Here is a 20,810-nt window from a genome sequence, read left to right on the forward strand (position 1 = left end):
CTTCGGCCCAAACCTGCCGGGGGCCTCGGTACCAGCGGGATCGATTAATTATTCACTGAACGCCGTCTGGGCCGTTAGGCGGCAGCTGACACCCGACAGAAAAATTTCCACCAACAGCCAGGCCCACCCAGTCTGTCCCGGTCTCCCCCACCGCTCCCCAACTGTCTACCGCCTCAGCTCCCTCCCTCCCTCCTCCTTCCTCCTTTTTATCTCTATCTCTCTCTCTCCCTCCCTCCCCAACCCATCCCGTCCCTTCGAGGGGCGGTTCGAGCAGGCTGCCACGGCGACCCAGGGGACCGGTGGGGACCGATCCGGCCCGGGCCCCTGGTCCCCGGCCCCCGGTCCGGGGACGGGGGCAGGGGCCTGGAGAAAGGCCCCACCGGAGAGATTGTGCAGAAAGATAAGAGGACATATGTTCCCAGCCTGGATCCATCACCCGGGTTGAAGGCCCGGACCGCCGGGGGAGGTTCCCACAGCCTGCTCGCCCGTGGTCTCAGCGCATCGTCTCCCCTTCCCCAACTCCTTCTCCCAGTCCTCTGCCTGGGGCCGGTCCCAGCGCCCCGCCCCGACCCCCCCCCCCCCGGACGTCCCGCGTTAGAGCTGCCGAGGACCGTGGGCAGCCCGGCGGGAGGGGCCGGCAGTCTGGGATCTCCCTCCCGTGGCTCCCGAGTCCCCCAGCCCTGACCAACCAACCTACCGACTGCTTTCCACTTGGGGGGGGTGGCACCGGGGGAGGGGACAGGAGAGGGTGGGGCCCGGAGCGGGTGGGACCTGGGAAGCCAAGGTACGGTGGGGAACAGAGAGCCTGTCTGTGGCCTGTCAGGTGCCCCGTCCCCGGCCTGGCCATCTGCCCCCCATTCCTCGAGACTGCACTCTCCCTCCCTGAGGCGATTCTGGGTGCCCGCCCGGCTGCTGACGGGGGGGCCGGGGGCTGCTTCCGTCCCCTCAGCGGCATGAGCTGGAGCTGGGGCTGGGCGTCCGCGGGGAGCAGCATCCTGGCCGAATTCGGGTCTCTGCACTTGGAGTTCGTCCATCTCACCGAACTGTCTGGCAACCCCCTCTTCGCCGAGAAGGCAAGTGGGCCGTGCTTGGAAGGCGGGGGTGGGGGGCGGGACGTGGCCGGCGAACCGCTCACCGCCGGGCTCGGCCCCGGGCAGGGGAGGGAGCCGAAGGACAGTCCACTGGGTCCTGACGGCCCCGTCTCCCGCGAGGCGGGGGCTGGGCCTCCCGGAGAGCCTCCCGCCGAGGAGAAATTCCGCGGTGGCTCCCGGCCCGGAAGAGGCGGCGTTCAGATCCGTTCCTTCCATCGCCGCCTCTTCCACCCTCCGTCCGGACCCGCGCGCCGTCCGCGGCCTCTCCCCGGTCCTCGGTCGCACTCTGCCAGAGCGGGTGGCGAAGCCGGGCGTCGCGCCGGGACTGATTCACCAACCGTCCGTGCCCCTCGCCGTCCCCACCGGACCCTGGGGCCTCCGATCCCCCCGAGGAGACGAAGCTCACCTCGGTGTGTGTTGCGTCCCCATTTGCTCTGAGGTGACGACGTAGCTGATGAAGCTAAGCGAAAGGCAACGGCGGATTGGGCGGGCGCAGCCCCTCTGAAAGCTCCCACTTCTCCCTGGCCGGCTCCCCCGCCACGCCCTTCGACGGGGGTGACCCGTGCTCGGAGAAGAGGCATTTCTTAAACAACAGCTGCTCGGGCAGGCCGGACGGAGCGCCCGGCTCCTGAACGTGCACCAGAGAGGCAGCGTGGCTTAGTGGCCGGAGCCCGGGCCTGAGAGTCAGAAGGACCTGGGTTCTAATCCCGGCTCCACCACTTTCATTCGTTCATTCATCAGTAGTATTTATTGAGCGCTTACTATGTGCAGAGCACTGGACTAAGCGCTTGGAATGGACAGTTTGGCAACAGGTGGAGACCACCCCTGCCCAATGACGGGCTCACGGGCCGAGCGGGAGCGCTTGCCTGCTGTGTGACCTTGGGCAAGTCACTTGACTTCTCTGGGCCTCAGTTCCCTCCTCCGTACTACGGAGTTAAGAGTGTGAGCCCCATGCGGGACAGGGACCGTGTCCAGCCTGATGAGCTCGTATCTACCCCAGCGCTCAGTACAGTGCCTGGCATATGATAAGCGCTTAACGAAGACCCTTGCTCTTCAAAGAAAGCACCTGGGAGAGAGCAGTAGAAAGGACTTGGCGGACCAGTTCCCCGCCCGGTCGGTCAATCGGTGGGTTTTACTGAGCACTTACCGTGTGCAGAGCACCGTCCAAAGCGCTTGGGAGAGTACAGTTCTCACCCCCGGAACGCCCGCCCCCCTCACATCGGCCAGCAGCGAACGAGGCAGACCTGGATCGAAATCGGCCGGTCGTAAGGATGGGAGGAGACCGGTGGTGAGCTCCCAGCCGCCCGGTGGGCTCTGTGAACCGGCCGTCTCTGTTCTCACCGGGGCCTCTGTGAACCAGAGAACCCGGCCCTCGGTGGGGCCCCGCGAACAAGGCCTACCCCTACCCAGCCGCCGGACCCCGTTAACACCAAGAGAAATGAAAGCCAAAGCGGCGGGGCCCACAGCCGGGCAGCCGAAGCGGGTCTGGCGGCCGAAACACAGGCTCTCTCTCGCCCGGCTTGTACGTCGGCCCGTTAACACGCCACAGGAGCATCGCCCGGAGGGCTGGCCCACGGGGAGGAGGGGTCGGAAGAGCTCTGAAGGCGGAGAAGAAGGATTCCACGCGCCGGCGGAAAAGCAGATGCCAGAGAAAAGATCCCTTCTTCTCCCTGCTCGCCCCTCCGCCCTCGGGGGGCTGCTGGGTCGGGGATCCTCCCTCTTCCTCCTCCCTCCGTGCTCCACCAGCCGCGAGGACCGGCCCGGCCCGACTGCCCCCTGAGATCTGCGGGCCGTACAGGCTCTCGTGGGAACGGATTCCTCCTCTGCCGTCCACCCGCCGGGCGAGGGAGTGTTTTCTGGTGCGGTTTGGCACCCACCCCCTTCCCCCTCCACAGAAGAAGGCCCCGCTCCAGCCCGGGGCGTGGACGCCTTCTTGGTTCCACCTCCCCTGCCGCCCTCACCGGTGGCGAGGCTAGAGACGGGGGAGGAAGATCAGCCGCCGGGGGCGGGGAAGCGATCGGGTCGGGAGGCGGGCCAGCCCCGTGGGGTTCGCGGTACGTTGCCGGCCGCCGCCTCCCGCACCCCCGGGTAAACGCGGCCGCCCTCCCGGCCCTGAGCTCATCCACGCGGGTGACCGGAGATCGGTGTTAAATCGCTCCCCGTCGGGGTCCCGTCGTCTCCTCAGGATCCTTCCTGGGGGGCGGGGGAGGGAGGCGGGAAATGAGGACCCGGGAGGCCCACAGCGGAAGCGAGCGTCGGGCGGACCCCCGGACTCTCTCCGTCCCCCCGGGGAGAGACCCCTCCCCAGTCGCCGGAGGGGTGCCCCGAGCCCTTTCCGGGGCGAGGGTGTCCGACCCGTTCGCGGACTCGTGCGCCTGACCCGTTTCCCCCCACCCCCGTGCAGGTGAAGACGATCCGCCAGGTGCTGAACAGGATCGAGAAACCTCACGGCCTGTATCCGAACTTCCTGAGCCCGGCCACCGGGAGCTGGGTGCAGCGTACGTACAGAGCACGGCCGGGGGGCCGGGCCGGGGCGCGGGGGTGGTACCGGAACCCGACGCCGAGACGGACGGACGGACGGACGGACGGACCGGGGGTGGCCTCCGCCCAGACCCCTCCTCTCGGGAGAGCTTCCCCTCAAACCCGGCCCACCTGCTTCCGCCCCCGGCTCCGAGCCGCGCCTCCGGAAGGCCGTCCGGGAGCCGGATCTAGATACTTCTACCGTCCGGCGCTCCCAGAGCTCCGGGATGGGAGGCGGGAGAGGCGTCCGGTGACCCCGGCAGACCCAGGGCACCCGGCCCCCGCCGGCTTCTCCCGCCCTTGCTGAGGCGGTGCACGTCTGGGGGACCCACCCACTGGGGCACAGACTCCGGGGACGCAACCCCCCTCCCCCCCCCCCCCGCCCCCGCCCTCACTCTTCCCAGTGCAGGGGAGGGCAGAGTGTGAGGCGGGAAGGTGGGGTCAGTCAGGTCGGGGGGCGCGGGGAAGCCCGGGACCTGAGTCCTTCCCCCGCCTAAGGGACCGGCGGCCCAACCAGGGCCAGATGGGAAGTCGCAGTGCGGGCGTGCTTCTGTCCTGCTGTTCTCTTGTGGCTCAGTGGCAGGAGCCCGGGCTTGGGAGTCAGAGGTCATGGGTTCGAATCCCGGCTCTGCCACTCGTCTGCTGTGTGACCGTGGGCAAGTCACTTCACTTCTCTGGGCCTCAGTCCCCTCACCTGTAAAATGGGGATGAAGACTGGGAGCCTCACGTGGGACGACCTGATGACCCTGTATCCACCCCAGCGCTTAGAACAGTGCTCGGCACGTAGTTAAGCGCTACACAAATACCAATATTATTCTCATTATTGTGATCGGCGGCAGGCGGCTCCCGAGCTGACGGCAGGCCGAATCGTAGCAGATAATAATAGTAGTAATAATGTTGGTATCGGCTAAGCGCTTCCTACGTGCAGAGCACCGTTCTAAGCGCTGGGGGAGATACAGGGTCATCAGGTGGTCCCACGTGCGGCTCCCGGTCTTCATCCCCATTTTCCAGATGAGGGAACTGAGGCACAGAGGCTAAGTGACTTGCCCACAGTCACACAGCTGACAAGTGGCCCAGCCGGGATTCAAACCGCGGATCCGCGGTCCACACTGTGGCCCACGCCACGACCTGCCCGGGCCCCGGCCCATGCCCAGAGCAGGTTCCCTGCTGACCGGGGTCAGTCGGCCCTGAGGTCACCGGTGAACGCCCCGTCTTAGTACCGGAGGAACGTGGGGCGTAGGGCTGCGCGGCAGTGCCGGGGACCCCCGACCGGCGGTCCGAACGCCCCTCCGCCCGCCACCGCTCCTCCTCCCGTCACCCCCTCCCCGGTCCCGCGACGCCCCCGCCAACTGGACGGACGACAGTATCCATCCGGAACCCACTCACGTCGTGTCTTTCTCCCCGGCTGGACCTCAGGGTCCCCGAGGGCGGGGATCGTGTCTTCTGACTCCGTCGGACTCTCCCCAACCCTTAGCGCAGGGCTCCGCGTACAGTAGGTGCCCCGGGCGCAGCACTGACCGATGGGCCGGGCGGCACCCGGCGGTGCTCGGCGACGGCGGAGGATCGACTGAGGGACTGGGCTTGCCCGGCCCGCGGGCCCGAGCCACGGGGTGACCGTTCCCGGGCCTGCGTCCCCCACAGACCACGTCTCGATCGGCGGGCTCGGGGACAGCTTCTACGAATATCTGATCAAGTCCTGGCTGGCGTCGGACAAGACGGATACCGAGGCCAAGAAGATGTACGACGACGCTCTGGAGGTGAGGGCCGACCCCGGGGAGCCCACGGAGCCCGGGGCCGCGGGCCGGGGGCGGGCGGGGAGCACGGGCGACTGCCGGAGGGGGCCTGGTGTCTCTTCCCGTCCCGCCCCCCGGGCCCGGGCCCGAGTCGGGCAGGGGCCGCTGCCGTGGGACGGCGGTAGCGTAGCCGAGCGCGGGGAGGCAGGAGCGGCGATAGCGTTTCTGGGATGGCGGGGGGCGGGCGATCTTCTCCTTATCCCGATCTTCTCCGTTGCGTAATTCTCCGGCTCTCCGGGCGAGCGCAAGGTTCCCCCGGCCCCAGGGCAGCCGGCGGCAACCACTCTTGCCCGCCGAGCCGAGCCTCGGCGAGCCCCCAGGGAGGGCGTGCCCCTTGGCGCCGCCCCCCCCCCCCCGACAGCCGCCCACGCAGCCACAGCCCTGGCCGTCGGCCGCCCGCCCCCGTCATCCTACCCTTCGTGCGCCCCCGTTCTGCCGCCCGGCCCTCGGCTTGCTTCGTTTCGGCCTCCCTACCGGCAGGGTGGGCGCCGGCGGGCGGGTGCCAGGGTGGGGCCCCCGGGGGAGGCGGCGGCCTCGGCGGCAGCCCGGGAACCTCACGGGTACAACCGCGGCCCGGGTTGCCCTCCCGCTCCTCCCGCGCTCCCCCGCACCTCGGCCCCGCGGAGCCCGGAGCAGGGTGGCCCCCAGGTTCCGCGACGCCGGCCCAAGGATTGGCGGGGGCCGGGGGTGTGACGGGGGAGGGGGAACGGCGCCCCGCCTCCCCGGGCCCCCCGGCCCGCCAGGTCGTGGCCGTTTCCGTCGACACCCGTCTTCACCCCTCTCGTTCCCGCCCTCGGCCTCCAGGCCATAGAAACCCATCTGGTGAAGAAGTCCGCGGGGGGGCTGACCTACATCGCCGAGTGGCGGGGGGGGATCCTGGACCACAAGATGGGGCACCTGGCCTGCTTCTCGGGGGGCATGATCGCCCTCGGGGCCGAAGGCGCCGCCGGCCCCAAGAAGCAGCACTACGTGGAGCTCGCCGCCGAGATCACGCGCACCTGCCGCGAGTCGTACGCCCGCTCAGGTAGCCCGCGGGGACGCCTTCCGCAGAGAGGGCCGAGGCGGTCCGGGCTTTCGGTTTGGGGGCGGGGGGCGGCTTTAAGTGAAGGGCTTACTCTGTACCAGGCGCCGGGGTAGACGCAGACTCAAAGGGCCGGACGCGGTTCACGTCCCCCGTGGGGCTCGAGTGTCTTCGTCCCCAGATGAGGGGACTGGGGCGTGGAGAAGCGAAGTGACCGGCCCAAGGTCACACAGCAGACGAGTGGCCGAGCTGAGATTAGAACCCGGGTGCCTCTGACGCTCGGGCCCGGGCTCTAGCCACCAGGCCTCGCTCCCCAGAGCTTCCCCTGCTAACTCCTCCCAGCGGGCAGGGCAGCCCTGCCGGGAGGACGTAAGGAAATGGATCTTTCGTTTCCGGCGTCCTTCTCCGAGGGCTGGGTCCAGCGCTCCGCGCGGCCCTCGACGGGTCCCGTCGATCGGCCCTCTGGACCGTGAGCTCGCGGGTAGGGAGGTGTCCTCCAGCTCTCGTCGTGGCGTACTCCCCCAAGCTGTGCACACAGGAGGCGCTCGCTAAATACCATCCGTGGACCGACGGTTCACCGACTGACCGATGGACGGATCGTCGGGCCGGGGCACCGTCCATCCTCCTCTTAAACTCGTCGCGGGCAGGGAGCGTGTCTCTTCCCCAACTCCGTTGAATCGTCCTCCCCTAAACGCACACAGTAAGTGCACGACGGAGAAGCGGTTTGGCCCAGTGGATAGAGCGGAGGCCTGGGAGTCGGAAGGACCCGAGCTCTGATGGCCAGCTCCACCCACGCGTCTGCTGTGTGACCCCGGGCCAGTCGCTTCACTTCTCCGTCCTTCGGTTCCCTCACCGGCGAAAGGGGAATTAAGACCGCGAGCCCCGTGTGGGACAGAGGCGCTCCGTCCAACCCGATCAGCTGGTACCCACCCCGGTGCTCGGTACGGCGCCTGGCGTGTAGTAAGCTTTTAACGAATGCCAGTAAAAAGGAAAAAGAGACCACGGTACCGGCGACGGATTGAGATCAGACTCCCAGAGCCCTGAAGCCTCGGGTTTTTTCTCCGCGTAGACACCAAGCTGGGGCCGGAGGCCTTCCGCTTCGACTCGGGCAGCGAAGCCACGGCGACCAGACTGAGCGAGCGTTACTACATCCTGCGCCCGGAAGTGGTGGAAAGCTACATGTACATGTGGCGCGTCACCCACGACCCCAAGTACCGGCAGTGGGGCTGGGAGGTGGTCCTGGTGCGTCACCCCCGTCCCCTCCTCCCGAGCGACGGGTGGCCGTCCCCGGGGGTCGGGGCCCGGGGCCCGGGGAGGCTTCCCCTTCCGCCTTCCCCCAACCGGGGCCCCTCGGCCTCCCTCCCGGCGACCGGCCGCGGTCGCTTTTCCAGTTGCCCCCATCACGGGGGTGGACGGCCCCCGGCTGTAGGCCGACGAGGGGACTGGAGGTGGGCGGGCGGCGGATGCTTTCCAAGCGCCGGGTACGGGGGTCTGCGCACAGTAAGCGCTCGATAAGTACGACCGATTGAGTGAATGAATGAAAAGGCATTCAGGCTCCGCTAGCTTGGGGTCCGCGAGGCCCACCGGGATCGCCCCGAGGAAGAGGGCGGGATGGGGGGGACGGAGATGCCAACCCCAAATGGAAGCAATTCTGCTTTCCCCGTAACATTCCCTTCAAGCGGCCGGTGTCGAAAGGCTTGCTGGCTAGTGTAGTCGCACCTCCAAAAGGCTGGGGCCTCCGCCGAGCCGAGAGTCCCCGGCCCTCGGGCGGGGGCGCTCTCTGGCTCCGGGCCCTGCCCCGGGCCGCCGGGAAGTCACGGCTCGACAGCGTCCCGATGGCTCGGACTCACGGGCCGGGGTTCGGCTCTTCCCCGGAACCGGGGCGTGGCGGGAGCCGCGGGTCCCGACGGGCGACGGGAACGGGGGGCCCCGGCCGGCGTTGCGCCGACGGCTTCCCCCTCCCCCGGCCGAACGCCCCCTGACCGCCCCCAGGCGCTGGAGAAGTACTGCCGAGTGGGAGCCGGTTTCTCCGGCATCCGGGACGTCTACACCACGACCCCCACCCACGACAACATGCAGCAGAGTTTCTTCCTGGCCGAGACGCTCAAGTGAGTTCCGATCTGTCCGGCCTGCGGCTCCTCCCCGCCGGCCCCCTCCACCGCTGACTGCCCCCGGGGCCTCCTCTCACCGGGTGCCCGGGCCGCTGGCCGGTGGCCCCGTTGCCCCATTTGAGCTTCCACCCCGGCCCCCTTCCCTCCCCTCCTCCTCGCCCCCGGCTCACGGCCCGCGCTCTTGGGGGGCTCCTGGCTGCCGGAGGAGCGAAGCCCCCGGGGAAGCCCCGGTCACTGTGGATTATCCCCACCGTCCCCTTCGGATAACGGAGCAACCAGCCGCCGTTGTGGCCGGGACATCGGGGGGCGGGAAGCAGCGGAGGGGGATCGGTGCCCGGGGCCTCCCCGGGTCTCCTTCCCCCTCATTTTCCCTCCAGCCTCGGCCGCGCCCCGATCCGCGTCTCCCGTCCGCCGCTCCAGGTATCTCTATCTCCTGTTCTCGGAAGACCACCTGCTCTCCCTGGAAGACTGGGTGTTCAACACGGAAGCCCACCCCCTCCCCGTGAACCACACGAACTTCCGCGTCCAAGCCAGCACGGCCCACTGACCCCAGGCCGGGCGTCCACCCCCCGGGGGGTCCGGCCCGTTCCCGGAACGGCATTCGGGGGCCGTCCATCCGTGCCCGGGCAGGAACCGGGGGGGAGGCGCCACCCCGTCGGCCGAGCACCTTCTTCTCCTCCGTGAGGAGGCTCATCTGAGCGCGGAACGGTGGGTGGGGGCCGCTCTGATCGGCCCCGGGGTGGGGGTGGGGGGGGGGTGTCCCACCTTTCTACGGAGAATTTCTATGAAACCCACCGACTCTTCTTCCCGGGGGCCAGAGGGTCGCAGGTCTTGCCATAGGGGACGTATCTTTTTTTTCCTTCCTTCCTTCCTTTCCGTTCCGTCTGGGTTTCATTTGGCCTTTTCTATGCAGCTGGATTTTATTGCATTTATAATGACCATTTTCGATACGGCGTGTGCTTTCTAAGCGGTGTCGACGTCGTAAGCCAAACCGGGCACTCGTCCGCCCCTCTCCGGATCCCAGTGCGTTTTATATATTTTGTGATGTGCTTTTTCACCCTCCCATTCCCCCGCACCCACCCGCTTCCACGCGCGACCCTCCCCTTTCACCTCGGAGGTTTCTACTTTTCGTTGAAACTGAGCGTTCTGTGAGCCCCCCGGACCTTCGCCGCCGCCGTACCGGCCCGGCCGACCCGCGAGCCGGAACGGAAGACCCGGCAGAAAATACGGTCGGGCTGGGTCGGGTGAGCGTTAGGCCCAGAAAAGCCCCCTCGCTACAGTAGCGCCCGACTGGCCGATCGACAATAAAAACTTGACGTAAGAAATCATTTAGCCGGCGCGTAGTCGGGCTGGGGGAGGGGGGGGGCGGGCGGAGAGGCCACAGTCGTCCGTCTGGATCGGCGCTCCGGCGAGAAGGGACTGGTCGGCCGTCCCCGCGCCCCTCCCCCCCCCGCCCCCGCTCCGGTGGGATCTCCTTCGGCCAACGGCCAGCGCGTTCCGGACGGACCCCGATTCTCACGCCGGGACTGGCCGGGGCCTCCTCTCCCCGGGCAACGGACGCCTCTGACAAGCTACCAAAGATGGAGACCGCTGAGGGGAGGCAGCGGGGCCTCAGCGGGAAGAGCCCGGGCCTGGGAGGCAGAGAGGACCTGGCTTCCGATCCCGGCTCCGCCGGCTGCCTGCCCTGGCAAGTGGCTTCACTCCTCCGGGCCTCGCTCTCCTCGTCGGCGAAATGAGGGTCCCGTACCTCGTCCTCCCTCCGACTTAGACTGGGACCCCGTGCGGGACAGGGACCGCGTCCGACCCGAGTAACCCGTATCCACCCCACCGCTTAGGACGGCGCCCGACACGTAGGAGGTGCTGACCGTGACTGTGATAACGATGACGACGACAATCTCCGCCTGGACACTTCCCGCCCGCCCACCCCGGACGTCAGATGCCCTGCGGTCGGCCCCGCGGCCGGCAGAAGTTGGCACCGATCGGTGGACGGGGAGAGGGGGAAGGCTGGATTGGGGAGCCCGGCTGGTGGGGGGGGGGGGGGTCGCGCCTCGCCTTCCTTCGGGCCAGGGTCGGAGGGCACCCGCGGGTCCGAAGCCAGCCTGGACCGTCCGCCCCGCTCTCCGCCGGCCACCCGAGTCGGGCGAGGGAAACGGGGTTTTCAGCGAGGCTGGTCAGCCCGTCCCCCCGGGGGCCGGAGGGCGACGGAGCCGCCCCCCCAAGCAGCCCACCCGGCCCCTACCCCGCCTCCGACCACGTGAATCGGGGGCAAGAAACGGCGCGGCCCGATGGCTAGAGCCCGGGCCTGGGAGTCGGACGGCCGTGGCTCCCAACCCCAGCCCCGCCACGTCTCTGCTGCGGGACCCTGGGCAGGTCACTCCTCTGTGCCTCAGTTCCCTCATCCGTCAAAGGGGGATGAAGACCGCGAGCCCCACGGGGGACGGCCCGACGACCCCGTATCTACCCCGGCGCTTGGGACGGTGCCCGGCACGTAGGGAGCGCTTGACGGATACCGACGTTAGCGTTATCGTCATCGTTCTCCGTACCTCAGCCACCTCATCCGTCAACTGGGGATTGAGACTGTGAGCCCCGTGTGGGACGGGGGCCGTGTCCAACCCGATCTGCTTGTATCCACCTCAGCGCTTAGTACAGTGTCTGTACATAATAAGTGCTTGACAGATACCGTCGTCATCAGTATTATTACCACCCGAGCCTCCATCGCCCCGAGCCGCGTCGCGGACGTGTCAGAGGCCGCCCGCTAGGCCCGCCCACTCCGGGCCTCCTGGGGAAGTCAGGGGTTTGGAAAAGAAAACACCCCCCATTCGTCTCCCCGCGGTCCGCCTCATCGATCTTCCCGTTCCGCACCGTTAGCTTGGCCCCGGGGTAGAACGGCGTCGGGTTTTCTAGGCGCGTCCGTCAGGGTCGAGGCGTCCCCGAGCGTCAGTGGTGATTCCCCTCGGAAGCACCCGCCGTTGGATGTCTTCGGAGGCGAGTGGAGGCCCCAGGGGTTCAAGGGGGGAGAGGGGCTCTCCCCCAGGGTCGGGGGGGGGGGGGCGCACAGAGAGAAGCAGCGCGGCTCAGTGGAAAGAGCCCGGGCTTGGGAGTCAGCGGTCATGGGTTCGAATTCCGGCTCGGCCGCCTGTCAGCCGGGTGACTGCGGGCGAGTCACTTCGCTTCTCTGGGCCTCGGTTCCCTCATCTGGAAAACGGGGATGAAGACCGGGAGCCTCACGGGGGACGACCCGATGACCCTGTATCTTCCCCCAGCGCTTAGAGCAGTGCGCCGCGCATAGTGAGCGCTAAACCAATACCCACATTATAATCGTTATTAAAATGGGGATTAACCGTGAGCCCCACGTGGGACAACCTGATGACCCTGTATCTCCCCCAGCACATAGTAAGCGCTTAACAAATACCACCGTTACGATTAAGAGGGGAAGCGGCCCGGTGTAGTGGAGCGGGCCCGGGCGTCAGAGAGTCCTGGGTTCAAATTCCGGCTCTGCCACCTGGCCGCCGAGTGGCCTCGGGCGAGCCCCCTCGCGTGTCAGTTCCCCCGGCCGTATAATGGGCATCGAGGCCGTGATCGGCCCGGGCGCTTAGTGCAGGGTCCGGCACCCGGGCAGCACTTGGCCCAGACAGGAATGGCGAGGAGGAGGAGGAGGAGGAGGAGGAGGATGGGGACGTCGGGGAGGGGGCTCTGCGGGGGTGAATGGAAAGAAGGGGAGGACGGAAGGGCACACCTTGCTTCGCACGTGTCGGGGCGATGAGTTCGGGGCAGAAGCCCCGGGCCCGGCATCCCGCCCCCTCCCCGCGGCGGCCCCGCCCCCGGCTGCGCGCGCACGCCCTCTAGCTCCGCCCCTCTCGCGGTGGCCCCGCCCCTTGGGGGGCGCGCACGTGCCCAACCGCCCCTCCCGCTGGGGCCCCGCCCCTCGGTGCGCGCGCGTGGGCCGCCGCCCGCCCCTCCCTGCAGCCCCGCCCTCCAGAGGGCGCGCATGCGCCGTCTCCCCTCCCGCTGCAGCCCCGCCCCTTCTCCCCGTAGCCCCGCCCCTCTCGGCAGCCCCGCCCTCCAGAGGGCGCGCATGCGCCGTCTCCCCTCCCGCTGCAGCCCCGCCCCTTCTCCCCGTGGCCCCGCCCCTCCCTGTAGCCCCGCCCCTTCTCGCAGCCCCGCCCTTGAGAGGGCGCGCATGCGCGGTCTCCTCTCCCGCTGCAGCTCCCCCTCCCTCCTTCCTTCCCTCCCTCCTTCCTTCCCTCCCTCCTTCCTTCCCTCCCTCCTTCCTTCCTTCCCTCCCTTCCTGCCGCCTCTCGGGATAACGGGCCCGGGGACGGGCGGGGCCGCCATGGGCCGGGCCGGGCCGGGGCCCCGCAGCCCCCGCAGGCCCCGCGACTCCTCCGCACCGGCCCCGGGGCCTCCTGCTGCAGCTGCTGCAGCTGCTGCAGCTGCTGCTGCTGCTGCTCCTGCTCCTCCTCCGGGCCGCCGCCGGTCCCGGGGCCTGGGCCTGGCCGTGCTGGCCGCCGTGCTGGCCGCCCTGCTGGCCGCCGCCGCCCACGAGGCCTCCCGGCGGGACCGAGCCGCCGGCCTGCAGGTAATAATAATCACGTGGCCGTTTGTTAAGCGCTTCCTCGGTGCAGAACACTGCTCTAAGCGCCGGGGGAGATACAGGGGCATCGGGTGGTCCCACGGGAGGCTCCCGGTCTCCATCCCCATTTGACAGATGAGGAACTGAGGCCCAGAGAAGCTGTGACTCGCCCACAGTCACCCAGCTGACAAGGGGCAGAGGCGGGAGTCGAACCCATGACCTCGGACTCCCAAGCCCGGGCTTTTTCCGCTGAGCCACGGAGAGGTTAGGGCGACCCTGTCTGTCTCTCCGTCTCCCCCTTCCTAGCCCGACACCCCCGTGATTTGGACTTTCCAAGCGCTCAGCGCCACGCTCAGCGCACAGTGATGATAATGTTGGGATCTGTTAAGCGCTTACTATGTGCGGAGCACCGTGCTAAGCGCTGCGGGAGATACAGGGTCATCGGGTTGTCAGGAGGCGCTCAGTAAGTATGACTGGCCTGCAACCTGTGGGTGGCAGAAGGGTTTCCCCCCCCCCCGCCCCCAGCGACCCTCGGCCTCCGGTCCTCGGGCCCCCGCACGGGCCCCCGCCCCCTCGCGATGATGCTGGTGGCATCTGTTGAGCGCTCACTATGTGCAAAGCACTGTTCTAAGCGCCGGGGAATACGAGGGGATCAGGTTGTCCCACGTGGGGCTCCCAGTCTTCGTCCCCGTTTGACAGATGAGGTCACCGAGGCACGGAGAAGTGACTTGCCTAGGCTCACCCAGCTGACGAGCGGCGGGGCCGGGGATTCGAACCCACGACCCCCGACTCCTAAGCCCGGGCCCTTTCCACCGAGCCACGCCGCCCCTCATGCCCCCGGGGACTCTTGGCTCTGCCCCTCTCCCCGCCCACGAGGGGCAAGGGACCCAAGGGAGGCCCCGGGGTGCCGTGGGCATCTCCGACCGCCGCCCCGCCCCCGATTCAGACACGGCGGTGACCCCCGAGCCGCCGACTTCCCCGGCCCTTCGCTCCCTCCCACTCTGCAGGGGCAGAGAAGCAACGTGGCCTAGTGGTTAGAGCCCGGGCCTGGCAGCGAGAAGGACCCGGGTCCTCATGCCAGCCCCGCCCCGCGTCTGCTGCGTGGCCTCGGGCGACTCTCGTCACTTCTCTGGGCCTCGGTCCCTCATCCGTAAGATGGGGAATCGAAACGCGAGCCCCGCGTGGGGCACGGACCGTGTCCGACCTGATGATCTCGCGTTAGCGTCAGCCCGGGAAGCGCCGGAGATATTCATCCCCTTGATTCTATTTATTGCTGTTGTTTTTTTCTGTCCGTCTCCCCCGATTAGACCGGGAGCCCGTCAGAGGGCAGGGACCGTCTCTATCTGGTCCCGATCTGTCCATTCCAAGCGCTTAGTCCAGTGCTCCGCACAGAGTAAGCGCTCGATAAGTAGTATGGGATGAGTCCCCCGGACCGGCCCGGGCAACGGGCCCGGCATCGGTTGGCCGCCGAGTGCGGACGGAAACCCCGTCTTCGTGGAACGGGGGGCTGGCGGGAGGCTTGCTCGGGAGGAGCCCGAACGAGGCCACGGTGGGTGCCCGGCGTCCGCCCGGGGGCCGGGGGCGGTCCAGAAGGATGTTCCGGATGCGCCCTCCGGGCCCCCCCACGCCCTCCCGGGCAAGCGCGACTCCCTCCCGCCTCGGGCTCCGGGCCTCGGGCCCCGGGCCCCGGCGTCCGACGGTCCAGCCGGCGGCGGCTCGGCCTCTCCCCTCTCCGCTCCAGGAGGCTGCGCTCAGATCCCTGGGCCCCGATGGCCTCTTCCTGTTCTCCTCGCTGGACTCCGACAAGGACATGACCCTCAGCCCCGAGGAGTTCAAGCCCATCGCCGAGAAGCTGATCGGTGAGAAGCCCACGGGCCCGAGGAGAGGGTCCGGCCATCCGGCCGGCGGGAGGCCCCGGGGGGGGAGGGGGGGGGCGCGGCCCCCACTTGGGAGGGTCCCGGCCCCGTGGGAGCCCGCCACGGTAATCCACCTCTCGCTTCCTCCGGCCACGAGGCCGTGGCCCGGACCTAGCGGCTCTCTTCTCCGCTTAGAGCCGGGGATGGGGTCGACGATAGAGGAGGATTAGAACCCAGGCCTCCGCCCCCAGCCAGACCGGGGCCCACCGGGTTCGGGGGGGTCTGAGACCCGGCAGTCGGGGGGGGGGGGGGGGAGACGGGACCGGAGAGGGGCGGGGGCTCAGCGGAAGCCACACGGCCCGGGGGCGGGGGCGGAGGGAGACACCCAGGCGTCCGGCGCGCAGGCCGGGTGCCGGCCGGGGGCTCCGGAGAGGAGGATGAGGCGGCGGAAGACGACCCCGGCGGGGAGACGTTGTCCGTCGAGGCCAGGTTCCGGCCACTGGTCTTGGAGTCGATGACCAAGAGCAGAGACGGCTTCTTGGGGGTGAGCGTCCGGCTGCGAGGGGGCGGGCCGGGCCCCTGCGGGGTGGCCGCCGGCCCCGACTCACCCCTCCCCTCTCGCCCCCCCAGGCCGGCCTCTTCGGCCCTCGCCTCCGGGGTGCTCGTCCCCCCGGATTTCCGACCCGTGAGCCTCAGTGCGGGAGGGCGGGCGGGGGCGGCCGGGGGCTGGGCTGGACCCTCGGGCGGGGTCGCTGCTCGGGCCGCACCACGGCCCGCCCCGTCTGTGTTCCCCCCCCCCCGTCGCCTCCGGCCGGTCCGATACTCCAGCCCCACCCCGCCCCCCCCCCCCCCCCAGGTCTCCCACCTGGCCCTCAAAGGCCTGCGCAACTGGACGGCCCCCGCCTCGCCCCTGGGCCAGTTCGCCGCCCGGCACTTCGAGGCCTTCCTGCCCCCGGAGGACCGGCCGGAGCTGGGCCGGCCCTGGTGGATCGTCCCCAGCGAGCTGACCGTCTTCACCGGCTACCTGTCCAACGACCGCTTCTACCCCCCGGCGCCCAGGGGCAGGGAGGTGAGCGTCCCGGCCGCCCCGGGGCGGGGGAGGCCGGGGAGGCGCCCCGGCCGTCCCCGCGAGCCGGGCCTCTGTCCCCGCAGGTCATCCTCCATCGCCTCCTGAGCATGTTCCACCCGCGGCCCTTTGTGAAGACTCGGTTCGCCCCGCAAGGGGCTGTGGCCTGCCTCTCCGCCATCAGCGACTTCTACTACACTGTCGTGTTCCGGTGAGCCCCGCGGTGGGGCCCGGACCCCGGGCCGGGGTGGGACCGGAGTCCCCGGCGGGGGGCCCGGCTTCTCGAGGCGGCCCCGCGGTCCCGCCGCTCCGTCCCCGGGGCCGGGGAGGGAAGGGAAGCAGAGGCTCCCCGTTGTCTCTCACCGGCGCGGCAGCTCGGAGCCAAATCCGAGGGGGAACCGGTCATCCGGGCCCTCCCTGCCCCCGAGCGCGGAGAACGGAGAGAGGGCAGGGTGCCCCGCTTCCCCCGGCCTCCCCCCGGCCTCCCCCCGGCCCCCAGACTCCCAGGGGAGGCGAGGCCCCGGCCGGGCCCCGTCGAGCCGCGGTTCCCTCCCGCCTCCGGCCGCAGGATCCACGCCGAGTTCCAGCTGAACGAGCCGCCCGACTTCCCCTTCTGGTTCTCGCCGGGCCAGTTCGCCGGCCACGTGGTGCTGAGCCGGGACGCCTCCCACGTCCGCGAGTTCAAGCTCTTCGTCCCCAACCACAGGTGGGGACCCTCTCGTCCCCCTCGTTCCCCTCCTGCGGCTCGGACCCCCCCCCCCCCCGGGGGGCGGCCCAGGGCATCCGTGGGGCCGTGAGCACCCGCGGATGCGGGCCCGGCGATGGCGGGGATCTGGGATTAACGGGATCGGGACTCCCGGCACCTCGGGCCGGTCGGGTCAGGGGTCAGGCCCCCCTCTGATCCCCAGTCCCAGAGCAGCCCCAGGTGGCCGCCCGCGGACTGTTAGGCATCCCCTAACGCAGCCCCAGAACCCGAGCCTCGGTGGGGGGCCCGGTGGGTGGGGGGCGCTTAGGGGAAGGGGCTGCGGCTCAGAGGAGGACGGGATGGAGGGAGGGGCTACCGAACCCCTTCCCCCCCCGACCGCTCCTCTCTCGGGGGTGAAGCTGAGGGTTCCCAAAGCCCCGGGGCCGGTCCCCGGGCCCCCCACGCCCCGGCGCCGTCTCCAGGGGTTTCCCCGGCGGGCCGCTTTCCACCCCCCCCGGCCGACCCGCCGCCCGGCCGCCGTCTGCCCCCGCCCCAGGTCTCTGAACGTGGACATGGAGTGGCTCTACGGGGCCGACCAGCACAGCAACATGGAGGTGGACATTGGCTACCTCCCTCAGGTAGGTGGTCCCGCCCCCGCCCCCGTCCCCCCCTTCCTCCCCCTCCTTCCCCCCCTTCCTCCTCTGGCTATAGCCCCAACCCCTCTGCCCCGAGGAGAGCGGCCGGGCGCTCGCCCCAGTCCCACCCCCTCCCCACAGATGGAGCTGGAGGCCCTGGGCCCCTCGGTGCCAGCCACCATCCAGGACGAGTCCGGCCACACGGTGGAAAGCCGCCCGTCCTCGGGGGAACCCGTCCAGTTTGTGTTTGAGGAGATCGAGTGGCAGCGGACGCTGAGCCGGGAGGAGGCCGCCCGGCGGCTGGAGGTGGCCATGTACCCTTTCAAGAAGGTGGGTCCCGGCCGGCCCCGGGGCCCCGGGGCCAGGGCCCGAGCCTCTGGGGGCGTTGGGAGCGGGGTGGGGCAAGAGGAGGAGGGGCAGAGCTGGGCCCCGAAGTGCCCCGCCCGGGCTTTTGAGGGCTCGGACGGACCGGGCCCAGGGCGTGTGGTCTTGGATCCCCGGCGAGATGGCTCCGGTTTCTCCACCCCTTTTACACGATCCCGGTAAAAGCGACGGTGGGAGGCCTCGAGCGTGTACGGTGTGCCAGGCACTGCGCTAGGCACTGGGGTGGGCACACTGGTCAGATCGGACACAGACCCTGTTTCACACCGGACTCCCAGATTGAAAGAGTTGTTGTTATGATTACTAAACGAGTGGGAGAACAGGGATTGTCTCTCCACTTCATCAGTCAATCAGTGGTATTATCGATTGCCGACTGGGTGCAGAGCGCCGTACTAAGCGTTTGGAAGAGTACGATAAAACAGAGTTGACAGACACGATCCCTGCCCGTACTCGGCCGACTCGGCTAAGGGCAAGGGGTTGATTTGCAGCTGGGGAACCGGCAAGCCCGGGACCTGAGATGATGGAGTGATTCTTTCGAGTGCTAAAGCACTCTTTCTCTACCGTTCTGGGCTATGAGGATTCGTACCGCTTTAAACCCCAGTTATTCCTCCTATCTCTTTTCTTCCTTCCTTTCTCTGGAATGGACTAGTACAGTTTCTGCTGGCTGGCCTTAAAATCCCACCTCCTCCAAGCGGCCTTCCCCACTTAAACCTTCTTAAAATCACATCTCGAGAGGCCTTCCCCAATTAAACCTCCTTTTGCCCGGCTCCCTCTCCCTTCTTCGTCGCCAAGGTACCCTTTAAGCACTTGATTTTTCACCCCTCCTTCAGCCCCACAGCACCCTTGTGTTTTTACGGCGTCTGTTAAGCCCTTACTGGGCGTCAAGCACTGTGCTGAGCGCTGGGGTAGATACAAGTTAATCAGGCCGGAACCGTCCCTGTCCCGCATGGGCCCCCCCCCCCCCCGACCTGCGATCACAGCTTGAATTCATTTGTTTAGATTAACGTCTGCCTCCCCCTCGAGGCTGGAGGCTCACCGTGGACGGAGAACACGTCTGCCAACTCCGTCGTATTGCTCTCCCAAGCGCTCACTACGGTGCTCTGCACAGAGTAAGCGTTCGGTAGATATCGGCGATGGTGATGATGAGGTCCCCTTACCTGCCCGCTCGCCTTATTCCCTCCGGGGTCTCCCAGGTCACCTACCTGCCGTTCACCGAGGCTTTCGACCGGGCGAAAGCCGAGAAGAAGCTCGTGCACTCGGTCCTGCTGTGGGGAGCGCTGGATGACCAGTCGTGCTGAGGTGAGGGGCCGGGTGGGCGGGGGTTGGCCGCCGAGCAGCCGGGCCCGCCGAGCTCGGGGGCCCGGCGAGGCCGGATGGGGCTTCCGGGCGCCGGTTATGCCGGGGCGAGGGGCGGGGGACGACGCGGGTCGACCGGTTACGCCGGGGCGAGGGGCCAGGGACGCCCTCGCTGACGTCCTGCACCCCCGCCAGGTTCCGGGCGAACTCTCCGGGAGACCGTCCTGGAAAGTTCGCCCGTCCTCGCCCTCCTCAATGAGAGCTTCGTCAGCACCTGGTCCCTGGTCAAGGAGCTGGAGGAGCTGCAGGTGAGGGGTCCGCCGGGGTGGGGGCCGGGAGGAGCCGGGGCTGGGGACCCCCCACCCCCCACCCCCCACCCCCCCGACCGGCCGGCGCACTCGTCTCCCGCAGAGGCACCCCGAGAACGAGGCCCACCGGGAGCTGGCGGCCCGGCACCTGGAGAAGTACGGCTTCCCCGTGGAGATGCTCATCTGCCTCGCCAACGGCACCGTGGTAGGCCTCGCCCGGGCCCCCTCCCGCCCGACCCCCCTCCCCCGAGCCCCTTCCCCTCTCCCTGCTCGGCCCCCGCCCACCGCCCCCCGCCCTGTGCCGTAGGTCCACCACATGAACGCCAACCACTTCCTGGACATCACGTCCCTGCGGCCCGAGGCCGGGGAGGGCGCCGCCTTCGGCTTCGCGGCCGCCTTCGAAGACCCGGCCGCGGCCACCTACGCCCAGTTCCTGCGAGAGGGGCTGCGGCGGGCTGGCCCCTTCCTCCAGCCCTAAACCCGCCCCGAGGCCCAGCGGGGGCGGAACCGCCGGGCGGGCGGAGGGCCGACGTGACCCGGGAGGCCCCCCTTCCCCTCGGCCAGCCGACCTTTGTGACGGTCGGATCCGAAATCCCGGAGGGATCCGGCCTGATGTCGGGACGGCTGGCTCTCGACGGGGAAGGGCTTCCCTGCTCCTCTCCCTCGGAAGGAGCGTGTCCACGCGCGAGGAGCCCGGGCCTGGGAGTCAGAGGACGCGGGTTCCCATTCGGCCGCTGACCCGGGCCTGCCGTGGGATTTTGGACAAGTCGCTTCGCTACTCTGGACCTCGGTTTCCTCCTCTGTAAAATGGGGATTCAGTACCTACTCTCCCTCCCCCCTACCTAGACCGTGAGCCCCCCGTGGGACAGGGACCGTGTCCGACCTGACCATCCAGCGTGTACCCCGGCACTTAGCACGGTGCCTGGAACGTAGTAAATGCCCAACAGATACCATTAAAACGAAACGAAAGACGTCCGCCGGGGAGGGTCTGGCCTGAGTGGATGGGGTCAGGGAACAGTTGGTCTAGCAGATAGCGCCCGGGCCTGGGACTCAAAAGGTTGTGGGTTCTAATCCCTACTCTCCCACCTGTCTGCTGTGTCAGCTGGGGCAAGTCACTTCACGTCTCTGTGCCTCTTTCCTCCTCTGTAAAATGGGGATTGAGACTGTGAGCTCCCCGTGAGACAGGGACTGTGTCCCACCCCATTTGCTCCTATCTACCCCAGCGCTTAGAACAGTGCCTGACACACCGTAAGCTCTTAACAAATATGGGAATTATTATTATTATTATTAGTGTAAGCGCCCCATAAAGTCCACGGGTTGAACGACAGAGGGTGGCGGGGCCACTGGTGGATGGGAGGGGACGGGGAGTGTCATATGAGTTCGTTGGTCCAGGGTTGTGATTCTCGCTTTGTGCGTGAGCGGTTTCCCGGTTCAAATCCCGGATGAGCCCGACCTTTATTTCCAGCACTTAGAA

The 20,810-nt window shown here is 68.6% G+C and overlaps 2 protein-coding genes across 3 annotated transcripts in view; both read left to right on the plus strand.

Moving 5' to 3' along the window:
* MAN1C1 (mannosidase alpha class 1C member 1) overlaps positions 1-9,185 on the plus strand; it is a 45,503-nt gene extending 36,318 nt beyond the window's left edge. For both annotated transcript variants that reach the window (XM_029080605.2, XM_039914265.1), the window contains exons 6-12: positions 950-1,073; positions 3,496-3,589; positions 5,253-5,368; positions 6,209-6,428; positions 7,495-7,667; positions 8,418-8,533; positions 8,957-9,185. In XM_029080605.2, the coding sequence (XP_028936438.1) occupies positions 950-1,073; positions 3,496-3,589; positions 5,253-5,368; positions 6,209-6,428; positions 7,495-7,667; positions 8,418-8,533; positions 8,957-9,083 (970 nt within the window). In that variant the 3' untranslated portion in view covers positions 9,084-9,185. The remainder of the gene's footprint in view (positions 1-949; positions 1,074-3,495; positions 3,590-5,252; positions 5,369-6,208; positions 6,429-7,494; positions 7,668-8,417; positions 8,534-8,956) is intronic.
* Positions 9,186-12,841: 3,656 nt separating this feature from the next.
* Positions 12,842-20,318, plus strand: SELENON (selenoprotein N). Its single transcript, XM_029081327.2, has 12 exons — positions 12,842-13,115; positions 14,851-14,968; positions 15,370-15,509; positions 15,822-16,034; positions 16,118-16,242; positions 16,600-16,737; positions 17,273-17,354; positions 17,493-17,681; positions 18,926-19,031; positions 19,224-19,336; positions 19,440-19,541; positions 19,644-20,318. The coding sequence occupies exons 1-12, from the start codon at positions 12,870-12,872 to the stop codon at positions 19,812-19,814; spliced, it is 1,743 nt and encodes a 580-aa protein (XP_028937160.1). The 5' UTR covers positions 12,842-12,869; the 3' UTR covers positions 19,815-20,318.
* The last annotated feature ends 492 nt before the right edge of the window (positions 20,319-20,810 follow it).

The sequence above is a fragment of the Ornithorhynchus anatinus genome, chromosome 16 (genome assembly GCF_004115215.2).
Source record: "Ornithorhynchus anatinus isolate Pmale09 chromosome 16, mOrnAna1.pri.v4, whole genome shotgun sequence".
Lineage (NCBI taxonomy): Eukaryota > Metazoa > Chordata > Mammalia > Monotremata > Ornithorhynchidae > Ornithorhynchus > Ornithorhynchus anatinus.